The 15,776-nt window shown below is 38.4% G+C and overlaps 1 protein-coding gene across 1 annotated transcript in view; it reads left to right on the plus strand.

Moving 5' to 3' along the window:
- RHOBTB3 (Rho related BTB domain containing 3) overlaps positions 1 to 15,776 on the plus strand; it is a 61,209-nt gene that overhangs the window by 28,039 nt on the left and 17,394 nt on the right. The window contains exons 7-8 of the mRNA XM_023212184.3: positions 3,100 to 3,212; positions 5,803 to 5,923. Coding sequence (XP_023067952.1) covers positions 3,100 to 3,212; positions 5,803 to 5,923 — 234 coding nt within the window. The remainder of the gene's footprint in view (positions 1 to 3,099; positions 3,213 to 5,802; positions 5,924 to 15,776) is intronic.

A 15,776-nucleotide genomic window follows, 5' to 3' on the forward strand; every position in this document is an offset into this window, starting at 1 on the left:
AGTGAAGTCATTGTAAGAACCTCAAGAATTTAGCTTTGAGCTCTTCCTGCCACAGATGGCCCTTAGAGTTTCACATCACTTATTGAAATACCATCAGAGTAAACAAATATGTAGAAGCAAGCTTTCATCTTCAGATTGCATAGCATTCTCCAGTTCTTAGAATTATTCCATGGCATGCCCTTTTCTGTATTGCATAAAAACACAGTGTAGTATACATGAGTATACCATGCGCTCTAAAAGTCTAAGTGAATTCAGTGCTTTAAGAAGTTAACTAAAGAAAATCCCAGTCAGTGATGCAAGATGTCATCCTGCCCTTGTCTGCAGTCAGTCGATCAATAAAATTATGCAAGATGAGTAAGTTCTGGAGACCTGCTGTATGACATTTTGCCTATTGTTAATGATACTGTATTATATACTTAAAAGTTTGCTAAGAGGGTAAATGTGATGTTAAATGTTTTTACCTCTGGAAAAATAAAAGGAAAGTACTATTGGCTTATTAGGACCTGAAAGTTTCAAAGATGACTTGATTAATGTTTCTAATTATGAAAACAGCCCAATCATCAGTGTGCTCTTGAGAATTAGTCTTACTTTCATTTTCAATGATTGATTCTTCCTGTGTGTGTTCTCAGACAGTTCAGTGGCCTGTGGGGATTTACCTGCTACTAATTCCATCCACTTAGATTATTTGATGCTTGCTTGCTTGCTTGCTTTTAGATAATCTTCTGAATGGAGATATTTTATAGGTGTTTTTTAGTTAATATGCTTTTACTTAAATAACAATGTAACTTTTACATATGTAAGTATGTAAGAGAACACAGAGACAGTACTTGTGTTCTTCTTTAGACTGGGTGAGTATAGACAATAAAAAATACCTACATGTTCCCTTTTCTCGTTTCTGCATACCACTAACACTGGGTTTTGGTAATGGCTGAAATTTCTTTCCTTTTTCCTCTTTTTTTTGAGACGGGGTCTCACTCTGTTGCTCCCGCTGGAGTGCAGTGGCATGATCACAGCTCACTGAAATCTCTGCCTCCTGGGTTCAAGCAATTCTCCTGCCTCAGCCTCCCGAGTAGCTGGGATTACAGGCACATACCACCATGCCCAGCTAATTTTTGTATTTTTAGTAGAGACAGGGCTTCCCCGTGTTAGCCAGGCTGGTCTCGAACTCAGTGGCTGAAATTTCTAAAGGGAAAACAGTGGCCATCAGCAGCATACAGTGCACATTAGGGTCACCAGGGAGGATTTTAAAACACTGATGCCAGGGGCTTCAGGCCCAGAAATTCTAATTTACTTGATCTGGAGATGGGACCTCCTCTGATGGTATTTTATAAAAGATCCCAGGTATTTATAATACACAGGTGTGGTTGATAGTCACTGGCATAGAGTAATTTTCTTGATCTGGGATCTATTGGCTTCTAAGCGGTTTTTATGCTCTGAGATTGTTATACTGACTTTAATGTTTGTGTGCACATTAAATTTTCTGGTGATACAATCCAAAGAATCTATGAGATGGGAAAAGAGGATGTGGCCGCAGAGTTAAAAAGCATTCGTGCAGAAAAAGAGAAACAGAAATCATAGAGCTCTTCTACACTACACAGCTTTGGGAATTTGAGGAGGAAGGGGAGCAATCAGTGAAGGCATAAAAAGCTCTAGCAAAGGCTGAAAGAAGCAGTGGTGTGCTGGAGCTGGCACCAGCTTGTGAGAGCCCAGTTGTGTTTATCATCACCATTTCCTTGTTCTGTGATGTCATGTTGGTAGCATCACAGAAATGGCAAATGCTACATATCATTTGACTCCCTCTCCCAGGACACACTGTAAGTATTAGGATGGCCAGGTGGGGAGAAGTTGAAAGGATGCGCAGTAGTGCTCAGTGCTGCCGGGCTCAGCTGTAAAGAGCCTGAGAGCTTCTGGACTTGCAGTCTGCCTCTTCCGATTGGATTTGGTTCCAGACTGGCTGCAATTGCCTGATCTCATTGGTTTAATAAGTGTTTATGTGCCTGCCTCATACCCCAGTATCCATGAATGCATCTGGTGAGTGCTGAATACAGGAAGGAAAATAGCAGAAGAAATAAACTGAGAGCAGATTGAAAAGGATCTCGAATTACCCAGAGAGGCGAAGTGACTTGTCACACTAGTAGTCAATAGCTGAGGTAGAACTGGATCCTAGGTCTCCTAACTATACTGCCCACACGAGGCTTCCTGAATTCTATTTTTATGAGATAGGACCTTCCATAAATCATAGGATGGATGCGGGTAATCTCTTGGAATATCATGATCAGATTCATGCTTTTGAAAACTCACCAGCTTTGAGTAATAGGATGGGTTTGATGGGGAAAAGGCTGTTAGGGAGCAGAGAGGTTGGAAAGGAGGTTGCTGCAGGCCAAGTGAGAGAAGTCCTTGGGGAAAAGGTCAGCTTTTGCTGACCATAACATAAGAATTTTGTAAGACATAGAGGAAAAGGGGCTGACAGAGTAGGAGAAATGAGCTTGGGGAGAGTTTTGAAGTGGACTGGGGAAAGGCAAGGGACGGTGGGGTGATTTTGCTCCAATGACATGAGCTACATGGATGATGTAGCTCCCTTCCTCAGGCTGGTTTTGTAGAGTTGACTCTCAAACATCCCAGTCTGCCCCTGACAATACATGAGACCTTCTGAATGCATTCTATGGCTGCTGCGTGTTCCTCTACCTGATGATAGTCACTGCTGCCCATGACTAGTAAGATTTAATTCACCCTTGGGAAAGACCACATCTGCCTTCTTACTCAGGACAAGTAAATAATTTGGGCGCTGGACCACTTGGCATGGTAATTCATATTCAGACCATTGCTGTTATCACTAGCTGGCCACCTATTGCAGAGAGGTAGCAGCAGTCCGGGGAGGAAGACTTCAGATTTTGAGAAATAATTTAGGGGAAATTAAACTGATTTTTTTGAAATGTGAGTACTGTTTAAACGTTTTAGTATAGTTATAAGGATATATACATAGTAAAGAAAAATTAAAAGAAAGCACTAAAAAAAGGGAATGCTGTATTTAATAAGAGATTTACTTTAGTTACTTCCTCATTTAACAGAAAAATCCAGCATGTACTAATTTGTTTACAGGTGCTTTTCAGTGGGAAGAATTGGAAGAAGATATCAGGAAGAAGTTGAAAGATTCTGGGGATGTTTCAGATGTAATCGAGAAAGTTAAATGCATTTTAAAAACACCAGGAAAGGTAAATTAATTTGTTGTAAGTTAGTTTACTTTGACTCTCTGAATTATAACTCACATCCTCTGACGAATATAAACTTGAGTCGTTACAAGAGTCAAATACTATATAAATGTAAATGTTTCCCTTAAGTATATTTTGCCGTTTAAATATTTAAAACATAAACATGGGTTATTTGTATCTTAGATTTTGTGTGTGTGTGTAACAGGGTCTCACTGTGTTGCCCAGGTGGGAGTGTGGTGGCATGATCTTGGCTCACTGCAGCCTCCACCTCCTGGGCTCAAGTGACATCTCCCACCTCAGCCTCCCAAGGAGCTGGGACTACAGATATATGTCACCACACCTGGCTAATTTTTATATTTTTTGTAGAGACGTGGTTTTTCCATGTTGCCCAGGCTAGTCTCAAACTCCTGGGCTCAAGCGATCTGCCCACCGTAGCCTCCCAAGGTCCTGGGATTATAGGCATGAGCCACCACACTCGGCCCTTTCTTAGACTTTATGTAAGAATTAAAATATGTGTGAGTCATGTCTTTAAAATGCTCATTTGCAAATTCTGCCTTCTGAAACATTCCCCTGGAGCTCTGGGAATACACCATCTATATCAAGAATAAAAGGCTGTTTAATTTGTCCAGGTACGGTTAAGGTTATTAGAGAGGCTGCCTTCTCACTCCTCACAGTTTAAGTTTCAAATAGTTTCTGAGAGGAAGGCAGTTGTGTATGTCCCTTTTTCAAGTGTTCTGAGAAATCTATTCAATGAGGTGGACAGTTAAGGATTATCTCATCAATTATAGGTTCAAAATTATAAATTAGATTCAAGTTTATAAAAACAGACTTTGTATATTGCCATAGACTGGTACACATTAAAACTCTAGTAACTTGGGATTGTATAGTCTGTAAGGGCTTTAAAAAACATTTCAAAACTTTAAGACATTGCACAATTTAGCCGGTGTATTCTTTATTCTGATTTTGTGATAAACAAATTGGCTGCAGTAGATAAATAAGGTAAGTTATATGCAATGCTTAGCGGACTAAAGGTATATATTAACTATAAGACAAATTACTATCCCTTTAATTTTTTAATACAGATGACTTTTCTGTTTTCTAAAACCTGTTAACATTTTAAAGTTAATGTTTTACAAATGTAAAACTGTACTAGCTTTTAGTGAAGATTCTTGATTGTTCTTTAGTTGAGGAAGTCGTCTTTTTTGTAAACAAAATAACATGGAATTAAGGAGTAAGATTTTTTTTTTTTCCAGCAACACATTGAAGGAGGTATACAGAAGCTGTCCAGTTTTACAAGTATATGGCAGGATGGTAGCTCTTGCAGTCTAATGCAACTGAATAGTCCTTTGTAAAAATGTGCACATATGCCTGTATTCTCATTTTCAAAACAGTTCATCTAGTTGTCTTGATTAACTTTATAGGTTCTAGTGGGCTCTACTGTGAGTAGGAAGGACAATTAGGATTATAAGATTGGATGTGAAGATGGAGGTGAACCACCTGGGCCTGGTGGCTCACACCTGTAATCCTAGCATTTTGGGAGGCTGTGGCAGGCAGATTGCCTGAGGTTAGGAGTTTGAGACCAACCTGGGAAACATGGAAAAACCCTATCTCTACAAAAAATTAGCTGGGCATGGTGGTGCATGCCTGTAGTCCCAGCTTCTTGGGAGGCTGAGGCATGAGAAACTCTTGAGTCTGGGAGGTGGAGGTTGCAGTGAGCCAAGATCGCGCCATTGCACTCTAGCCTGGGCCACAGAGCAAGACTCCATCTCAAAAAAGATGGAGATGAACCAATTCATCACTCTTGGTTATTTTTTAAATGTTCACTGCTTTAAGAGAAAGTGTTAAGCTAGTAAGTAGAAGAAGGATATGGTGTGATAAGGGAAAGATGTATTTTTCTTTTTTTTTTTTCCAGAGACAGGGTCTCAGGCTGGAGTGCAGTGGCATAATCTCAGCTCACTACAGCCTCCACCTCCTGGGTTCAAGTGATTCTACTACCTCAGCCTCCCGAGTAGCTGTTATTACAGGCACATGCCACCACGTCCAGCTAATTTTGTATTTTCAGTAGAAATGGGGTTTAACTATATTGGCCAGGCTCGTCTGAAACTCCAGACCTCAAGTGCCCTCCTTGGCCTCCAAAGTGCTGGGATTATAGGCGTGAGCCACTGCGCCTGGCCAAAGAATGTATTTTTCTTAATTACAAATCAAGTACTATCTTAATGAACAAATTAGGTTGTACATGTAAACATATTTTAGTAGTAGGCATTTGTGTGGGGTTGGACTACTGTTGTCTGTTTCCGAACAAAGACTCATAGGGGTTTTAGGACCTTGCAGCTTCTCAGCCATGGAGCTGAGTTTTCACTTAGACAATTCGTTTACTGCTATGAATGCCAAAGAGAGCTGTGTTGTTCACTGACAGGCAGCCCATACCGTTCTTGAAGGTAAGTTCTTTTGAAACCTATGATCAGAGATGCCATAGAGTATAGAATCATATTTCTTTTGAGATTTAGCATAATTTTCCAAATTCTCAGCCTAGCCGGTGTGTTATCAAAGCATATTAAATACCTTTCCCCTATATTTTTGTTTTCCCTTATAGATTAATTGCCTAAGGAATTGCAAAACCTATCAAGCCAGAAAACCTCTGTGGTTTTATAACACTTCACTCAAGTTTTTCCTTAATAAGCCAATGCTTGCCGATGTTGTCTTTGAAATTCAAGGTATGGATGAACTTTTACAAAGTTTATGATTCATTTTTATTTCTTGTGTTCTTTCCTTGCTTTTTACTTCAGATTGGAATGTTTGTTGTGAAGGAATGATTATTCCCTATTGAGGGATGTAGATTAATGCTACCTTAATGTCAACAAAATCTTCCAGGTAAATAGGAAGTATTTTATTAAAATGAGAAAAGAAATTTATATTTCCCTTAGTATTTTTTTCCTTTGCCATATGCTTCATCAACTTTTAGGGCCTAGCAAAGGATGGGATGATCTGTAATATTTTATTATATATTTTTGTGTGTATTTCTTTAAAATCCTAGTGTTTGCTGCATCTGGAGCTAACCCTCTTAAATTATATTCTCTGTAGCTTATTTCATCCAGCTCTCTTCCTTTTTATTTGAGCAAAAGGAATTGACTATTATTTTATTCAACTGTCTTCTGTTTCTTTTGAGAAAAAAGATTGAGGGTTCTGCCTGGCCCACCTCAGGCACCCATAGATATTGCTACATTTATTCCTCACAGCACTTTGAGAATTTTATCACCAGAGCAACTGAGAGCTGCTGCTTATCTCACTAAGAAAGTAAGACTACCGAATTTTAATGAAGATGAGCTGTTTGAGTGCCCGTTGTTGATTACTTGCTTGGATAATTTTGTCACTTTAGTAGATTAAGATCTAAAGAATATGGTGGGAGCTGCCAGCACACGAGGTGCCACCAGGCAGGGGAGAGGCGGAGGGAGGGGACGTGGGCTCATGGCCATGTACGTCTTGCATTCTGACCCTCACTGGCCGCTGACCTGCCTGACTGCACAAGCTCTGCCGCTGCCCCGCAGAAATACTTGGATTACCCAAGTCTTTCCGCACATGAGACCAGTGTCAGAATACTGGGCTCTTCATCTCATTTGGGCTTATGCCAAAGATGTAAAATTTGGTGCAGGTGCCTGAGCCTTAGTGCTTCAAGGTGTTGACCTTTTAGTCAATGCCATAGCTGCTACAGTGGGGCCGAAGGGAAGAACTGTGATTACTGAACGAAGCTAGGGAAGTCCCAGAGTAACAAAAGATGGTGTGACTGTTGCAAAGTCAATTGGCTTAAAGGATAAATATAAAAATATTGGAGCTAAGCTTGTTGCCAGTAACACTAAGATGTTGCCAATAACACAAATGAAGAGGCTGGGGGTGGCACCACCACTGCTACTGTACTCACACACCCTATGGTCAAGAAAGATTTTGAGAAGATTAGCAGAGGTGCTAATCCAGTGAAAATCAGAAAAGGTATGATGTTAGCTATTGATGCTGTAATTGCTGAACTTAAGAAACAGCCTAACTCCAGCCTGAGCGACAGAGGGAGACTCCCTCTCAAAAAAATAAAAAGCAGTCTAAACCTGTGACAACCCTTGAAGAAATTACTCAGGTTGCTACAATTTCTGCAAATAGAGACAAAAAGGTCAGCAACATCATTTCTGAAGCAATGAAAGGGGTTGCAAGAAAGGCTGTCATTACAGTAAAGGATGGAAAAACACTGAATGGTGCATTAGAATCACCATATCTAATTTTTGCATACCTATTAATACATCAAAATTTTTGCATACCTTATTAATACATCGAACAATTAGGCTAAATTTTCGCATAACTTATTAATACATCGAAAGGTCAGAAATGTGAATTCAAGGATGCCTATGTTCTGTTGAGTGAAACAGAAATGTCTAGTACCCAGTCTGTTGCACCTACTCTTGAAATTGCCAATGCTCACTATAAGCCTTTGGCTGTCATTGCTGAAGATGTTGATGGAGAAGCTATACAAACTTTCCTTTTGAATAGGCTGAAAGTTGGTCTTCAGGTTATAACAGTGAAAGTTCCAGGTTTGTTGACAATAGAAAGAACCAGCTTAAAGATACGGCTCTTGCTGTTGGTGGTGCAGTGTTTGCAAAAGAGGGGTTGGCCTCGTAACACAGGAAAAGTTGGAGAGGTCATTGTGACCAAAGGTGATGCTGTGCTCTTTAAAGGAAAGGGTGACAAGTCTTGAATTGAAAATTATATTCAAGAAATCATTGAGCAGTTAGATATCACAGCTAGTGAATATGAAAAGGGAAAATTGAATGAATGGCAAAACTTTAAAATGGAGTAGCTGTGCTGAAGGTTGGTGTGGCAAGTGATGTCAAAATGAATGAAAAGAAAGAGTTTTAGATGCCCTTAATGCTATAAGAGCTGCTATTGAAGAAAACATCATTCTGGGATGGGGTTGTGCCTTGCTTCAGTGCATTCCAGCCTTGGACTCATTAACTCCAACTAATAAAAATAAAAAATTGGTATAGAAATTATTAAAAGAATACTCAACATTCTGGCAGTGACCACTGCTAAGAATGCAGGTGTTGAAGGATCTTTGGTAGTTGAGGCAATTGTGCAGCGTTCCTCAGAAGCTGGTTATGGAGCTATGGTTGGGGATTTTGTGAATATGGTGGAATTCGATCTTTCTTGCATAACTGAAGGTATCTAACAATTCATTCTTTTTTAACTTTAAACAAATTTGTATTACATAAAGGTTGTCACACAATTGGGTATTCCTCTACTTTGTACACAATTATTCTTACTCTCCACAGCAAAGCTGCTTCTTAACTTCTCATCTGCTGTTAGCAAGCACTAAAATCCTGATTTTAACAGCATAGTAGTAATAATGTCTCAGTGGTTTAAGCTGAAAGCAATACATGGGTACGCGGCTCTTTCACCCAGTATCAGGAATGTAAAATGTGTTTTTATCCAAAAGTACAAAATAATTATTTGTAGGCATGGAAAATGACAGCAGTAAACTGCTATTTATTGTCAGTTGAAATCAGTAACTGATGGTTACGGTGATTTAAAACATAAACCAGTAACCGAGGGTTATAGTGACTTTTTTAAAACATCACCTAGACTTTTCTTTAGTTACTGGTGAGAAATCCTGCCTTGAGCTTCCTATCACAAGTTCATGAATAAAGGTCAAGCTCTATTCTAGGAATCAGAAATGCCACCTCCCATCCCACCTACAGCACCCATTCCAGGGTCCTTCTCTTCTTTAGGAATTTCTGTGACTATAACTTCTGCTGTAATTAATGGAGAAGGCACTCAAGCAGCATCTAATAAAGCAGTTCTCGCATCCTTCATTGGGTCAATGATTTCTTTTCCACCATATTCACAAAATCCCCAACCATAGCTCTATAACCAGCTTCTGAGGAACGCTGCACAATTGCCTCAACTACCAAAGATCCTTCAACACCTGCATTCTTAGCAGTGGTCACTGCCAGAATGTTGAGTATTCTTTTAATAATTTCTATACCAATTTTTTATTTTTATTGGTTGGAGTTAATGAGTCCAAGGCTGGAATGCACTACTGTTTTCCAATGAAAATCTAAGTAGAACTTTAGATGGGCAATTACTAAAAGGAAGATATAATCCAATTTAATGGTAGAATTGTGTAGCAGCTAACAATAGTCATTTACTTTTAAAAATATTTCCTCAGAAAGATGCACATTACTTTTAACTTTGGTCATCTGCCAAGACAGGGAAATGGAAACTTTCCAATGTACCTTCCGACAAGCCACGGGCAGCCTCGTGTGCAGTATGAGCCTGGGACCCTGAAAGTAGGGCAGCGAGAGTGACCTTGAGATACAGAAAAACGACTGGGAAAAAAGCTAACAAGAGGACACAGACTTGATATCATGCTTTCGTCATTTTAGACCTAAAACTGGCTCTAAGCCCCTCATGTGATCACACCTTCATTTATTTGTTGCCTAAATAAAGATCCAAACTGTCTGTCTAGAGACAGCTTTCATAAATTACTCATTATAGGTAGGGCACTCCTAGTCAGGGATAAAGCTCCTGGTGATTACAGAATTCTCTCATTAGCTTCTAGGAGAAAACCCTCTGTTGATGAAGACGTTTACTAAAAGTGCTTGGTATGCTCTATCCATACCAGAGAAACACAGGAATAGATAATTTTGTGCAAATCATCTAAGAAGCTTCTCAACAGAAAAGACTACATCCATTGTTAAGAAGAAATATGATTAGTAAATTAAAAAGTATTTCCATCTTTCTAAAATTAGCTTTTTAAAAAAGTCTAGTTTTTGGAGATTGAATCAGTTTCTGCATTCTGAAAGAAGGAGAATGATGCCACTGGAGATGGCTGAATATTGTCTTCCAGATGACTTCCTGGGGGGCAGTGGGGTCACCCGTGATTTAGGGTTGCTTGTGAGCAGACTCCGCAAGATGGAGATAAAGTGGGGGCAAACCGTTCCAGTGACCATTTTAACACCTAGGGCACTGCTTTTCATAACCAGAAAAAGAATTAGTAATCTGAAGGTTGTATGGTGAACATATGAGAGTAGTGTCTAGTGGTGTTTGATCCAGGGCATGGTGAGTTCTGGTAGATGTCTTCTGTCCTATAACATAGTGTTTGTATTAATCAGACCAAGCATCTCTGATCTTCCTGGATGTTCTAGCTACTGGTTCTATGGCCAGGGCTGACCAATCTCTTAGCATTTGCACAATACTTGATACAAATTAGGTACAGCATACTCGATTAGGTATTTACTTCCTAAGTCATGAGTATGTTTTAGTCCTCTGTCTGCTCTTTTTTTTTTTTTTTTTTTTAAACCTGGGTCCTTCCTCTTGATTGGCGTTTCAAATGTTCCCAAACCCCTCAGTCATCCCCTAAGACTCTGGAATTTTGGGTTATTCTCTAAATGACTAATCTCATTCTTTGTGTGTGTGCTTTAGAAGTTTAACTGTGAGGAGGAAGCCATAATTCCTGGTCGCAGGAGGAAACTTAAAATTTCCACTAATAAAGGATCTATGTTATTATGTTGCTGTGTCTCCTACAGTCCCTAGAACTGTGACTTGCCTTTAATAAATGGCTATTGATAGTAAGATTAATGGTCCTGAACTTGGAAATCCACCACCGAAGCATAAATGCGCTTGAAGAAGACTTTGTGTTGTAATAAACTTGTGAAAGGAAAGAGGGTCCATCTCTTTGCCAGGGACATTCATTTTGCAGCACAGTTTGAGAGCAATCTTTTTCAAGTAAATTGAATATGAATGCCTGTCCCCATCATACATTAATGAATTAGGGATTGTCTCCCATCCCCACCTTTTCTCTTTTGCTGTGTTATAAAATAGCTACCAAATTTGCTTATAATTTGCATAGAAGGCATTGGCATCAAACATGATGTCAGCATAACTCACTGAAAAGATTTTCAAAAGGAATATGGAACACATGAAAATATATGTCATATTAAAAACGAGAGATAAGCAGTAATGTGGTGAACCCTTGCTCCTCCTAATCTTGTGCTTTTTCTTCCATGAGTCTACCTACTGCAGGCACCTGCTCCCCTTTCACCCTTTATGCAGGGGCTGGGGTCAGGAGGGCTGGCTGGATGATGATGTGCAGCGACTGCTGTGGTGCTCTTTATTGCTTCCCTAGCTATGAAACCAAGTCGTCTTAGGAGTCGGAAGCAGGGAACAGCAGGAATGGTAGAGGCAGGATCTGGCAGCAGCTTCTCTAAAGTCAGCTGTAGGCGAGCACACCAGCTCCTGAGAACTGGGGTGGGGAGGGGAGCTGTAGACAGCAGCATCAGTGTCATTTCCTCAGGATGGGCCCCAATTCCAGCCTTGGCTTTGCGTCCTGACCAGTGTGTCTGTGGGCAAGTCACCTGACATTTCTTGTCTTCAAGTCTCATTTGTGAAATGAAGAGGGTGACGAACTATACAGATTCTAAAAGGTTCTTTTTAGTTGTGTAACTAATAGCCATCCTTCTTTGATTCTCCTTGCACTACTTGCAGGGTAGCAGTGAGAAAACTAAGAAGAAATTTTGAGTTAGAAGTTGAGTGAATTCTTGCTCCTTTCATGGTTAAAATATGTGACCACCAGCCCATTGAATGGAATGGAGCATGTTTGAATTTGCCTCCCTGTGGTCACTCTGGCAGCAGGCTCAGCTTACTAGGGCCATTTCTCTAATGTACCTTTGGAATTCTTCCAAAATGTATAGGGAGAAGTAGAAAAACCAGAGGCGTTCTGAGTGAGGAAAGAAGCAGATGACTCAGCAAATCACCAATCTCCTTCATCTCCTTGAATAGCAAATAGTTGAATTTCATGAAGAAACTTTAATTTTTTCTGATTATGAAAGTCTTATATGATGGTTGTAGCCAAGTGTGCAGAGAATAATCACACTTATAGACAATGTCTGTTTTGTTCATAAGTGAATTAAAAAGGTCAGGAAAGATATATTCCATATTGTGCACAGTGGTCATGTTCAGAAACTGAAATGGGCATGGTGATTAGAAAAATGTTATAAGTGCTTGTTGTAGGACAGTCAGATAATATATAAAGATGCAAAAAGTAAAAAATAAAAATCACCCATAATCCTGTGCCTCAATAACAATCCCAGTTTGATTCTGGCAAAATTCCCTCAAGTCAGTTTTCCTCTGCTTAGAAAAAGGGGCTGGGAAAATAGATACTATCTACCCAATTGTGTGTCTTTTATTTTTAAACTTACGTCTTAAGCATTTTACACTGGATTAAAAACCGCTTGTTAACATTTTTAATATAGGTGTAAATTTTAACTATTTTAACTATAGGTATAAATTTAGGTATCTCCTTTATTTTCCCTATTAGAAATAACAGCTGCATTGAAGATTTAATGTAAATATCTCACTCTGAAATTGGGATTATGTCCTTAGAATAGATTCGTTGTCAAAGAATAGGAACATCTGTAAGACATCATAAATGCTATGAAATTGTATATGTCCAGAATGATTGTACTAATTTACATTCCCATTGGCAGTGTATGAAAGCGCTTGTTTTCATACAAACAAATCCTTGTCAGCATGAAGTATGCTTACATCTTAATTTTTCTTGCAAATTTGGTACAACTGTGTGTTTTTAATATTCTAATCTAGAATCAAGAATTTCAGACTGTGCAAATCAAAATCCAAATCTCCTCTGATTCATTGAATCTTTTAGTATTGAGACATTTGTATTACATATATATATGATAGCATTGACTCTGGCAGCAACTCTACTAGAGATTATATATGTAAATCTCAAGTCTTGAAACAGTGTTGTATTTTGGTATTGGTGTTCACAACCCTACTTGCCACGTGATGGTGGAGCAGAGATTTGCACCTTAACTCAAAGGTGAGCGTGAGAGTGCTTAAAACACCTGGTTAGTGCACCTAGAAAAATTAGATTGATTTCAGAATGGCACAGTCATAACTGTTGCTCTATTTAAAGTCAAATTGCATTCTCTCATGTATCCTATTTTACATTCTTGTCATTATCTGAAAATTTATAAAGGTTGTAAAACCGTAATATACAAAATATCCTAAAATCCAAGATTTTTTGAGTGCTGATGTGTGCTCAAAGAAAATGCTTACTGGAGCATTTTGGATTTTGGGTTTTTGGATTAGAGATGCTAAACTATTAAGGAGATTAGAAATGCTAAACTATTAAGAATGTGTGTGTATATATATGTACTATTAAACATTCTTAATAATATATATACACACACACACATATATATATCCACATATATATATATATTTATCAAATTTTCCAAAATCTAAAATAAAATGGAAGCATTGAAACATCTCTGGTCCCAAGCATTTCAGATAAGGGATACTCAACCTATGCCAGGCATGAAGGTTTGCTTTTTAGATCATGTTAATGCCTCTCAGTGTGACAGCCTTTGGGCTCTATGGTTTTGAGTTGTAGTTAAATTATTAACAGACAGCTAAATTTTAATGTCACTCTGAAAAATGAGTGTCTAATTTTGGGGGCTATAAATAGGAATAGCAATTGGAAGTGTGAAAGTACTTCTAACTTTATCAGTGATGTGTAATTCAAATGTTTTACACCAAACCAAAAAAAAAAAAAAATTGGAAAGGAAAATATTTTTATATTTTAAATTTATTTATGTCGAACTTAAGACAGACCCTGAAAGTAAGGATTGGGTAACCAGTCTCAAATCTTAATTATAAACTTTTTTTTAAGTTACAGTGCAGTCTTCAGATAAATTTACAATTTTTTTTTGCTATACACTTTAAATATTTATGATGCAAAATACATACTTCAAAAGATTCATAGTTGTGAAATAATTCACACTGGAAGGTAACTTTGATATCAATACAAATTTATGTGAAGTAATTGGAATAATAATTTAAAAATTATATGAGTATCCATTTAAATGTAATGTTTTGGCTGGGCATGGTGACTCATGGCTGTAATCCCAGAGCTTTTGGAGGCCAAGGTGGGTGGATCACCTGAGGTTGGGAGTTCAAGACCAGCCTGGCCAACGTGGTGAAACCCCATCTCTACTAAAAATACAAAAATCAGCCGGGCAAGGCGGCCATTCCTATAATCCCAGCTACCCGGAAGGCTGAGGCACAAGAATCGCTTGAACCCGGGAAGCAGAGGAAGCTGTGAGCTAAGGTCACACCACTGTACTCTAGCCAGAAGACAGTGAGACTGTCTCAAAAAGTAAAATTTTTTAAAAATGTAATTTATTTTATAATTATATTTTGTAATTATTTCACACAATAATACTAAATCTGAAGTTACACGTACTAAGTCTTTGGCTTCTTTACTCCAGTTTTGAGCATGAATATTAACCTCATGAAAGGTTTAAGGAAAACTAAATGAGAGTGGAATCTATGGAACAATTTAGACCAGAACTGACATACTGAGGCACCTTGATGAGGTGGTGGTAGTGCCATGGGTCAGAAACACCTGGTTAAGATCTTTGCTTGGATGCATATTTACTATGTAGGTTTGACTATGTTACTTTACATTTCTGCTTTTTTTTTTTTTGCCTATAAAATAGGGATACTAATTTCTACCTTGTGGCGTGGTCATGGGGGTTGAGATAGTGCATACAAAGGACAAGCAGAGGCTTCACCTGCAGACTCCACTCCCCTTCACCTGCAATGGCCGCTAGTTTAGTACTTACTGGTGGATCGCTGTACTTTTTCCTGCTGAACCCACGTTCCGCAGCCAGTCTTTCTTTTAAAGTGTCCCAGGCCTTCACCGAAAACTGGCTGAAATTAGCCTACGATAGAAAATGGGATACCATCCCTCTAATAGGTGATCATCAAACATATATATATATGTTTTCTTTACCACTCCCAATTTGTTGTTTTGGCGTGTGAAAAAAAAAAAAAAAAAAAAAACAGTTACTCTAACAGTTCTAAAGTCAGTATTGGTAAATATTTAGAGGTACGGATGTCCTTTTGACATGAGTCTGTCACATGAAGAGTTCTTTAGAAATTTACATTCCTTCCCCATTTACTCAGCTAGTATATATTCTGAATCTCCCTTGAGCTAGATAGGTATCCTTTTTTAGCAATGAAACCAAAAACAGTTCTAAAAATTTCACTTTTGAAACCTGGAAAGTAGTATGAAGAAAGTGTGACAAATGTAGTATTTTATTTTAGGAAACAGTGGAAACAAAGATTCTTGATAATCTCTGTAAAGTGACTAGAAAACTTGGGCTTTTCATTTTTATTTCACTCTTTTAGTTCTTTTCCTTAGAAAAAAATTCTTAAAACCGTAACATCAAATGAATACTACAAAGAGAAGATAGTTTGGCCTTGACAGGTTAAAGGAACATGATTATCTTTGAACTAGAAAATGCTGTCTTCCATTTCCTTAAGTAATTTCTTTACCTGTATCATATTGCCAATTAGTACGTAAACTGCATTATGTTCCTTCAGCATATTTTTACATACAGTGTTGAAAGATCTAACCATACTAAGGTAGTGTATTACAGTTTCACAACAGAACAATTTATAACATCAAAACAGTTGTTTGAAGAGGTGAAAAACTGAAGT

Source organism: Piliocolobus tephrosceles, chromosome 4, assembly GCF_002776525.5.
Source record: "Piliocolobus tephrosceles isolate RC106 chromosome 4, ASM277652v3, whole genome shotgun sequence".
NCBI lineage: Eukaryota > Metazoa > Chordata > Mammalia > Primates > Cercopithecidae > Piliocolobus > Piliocolobus tephrosceles.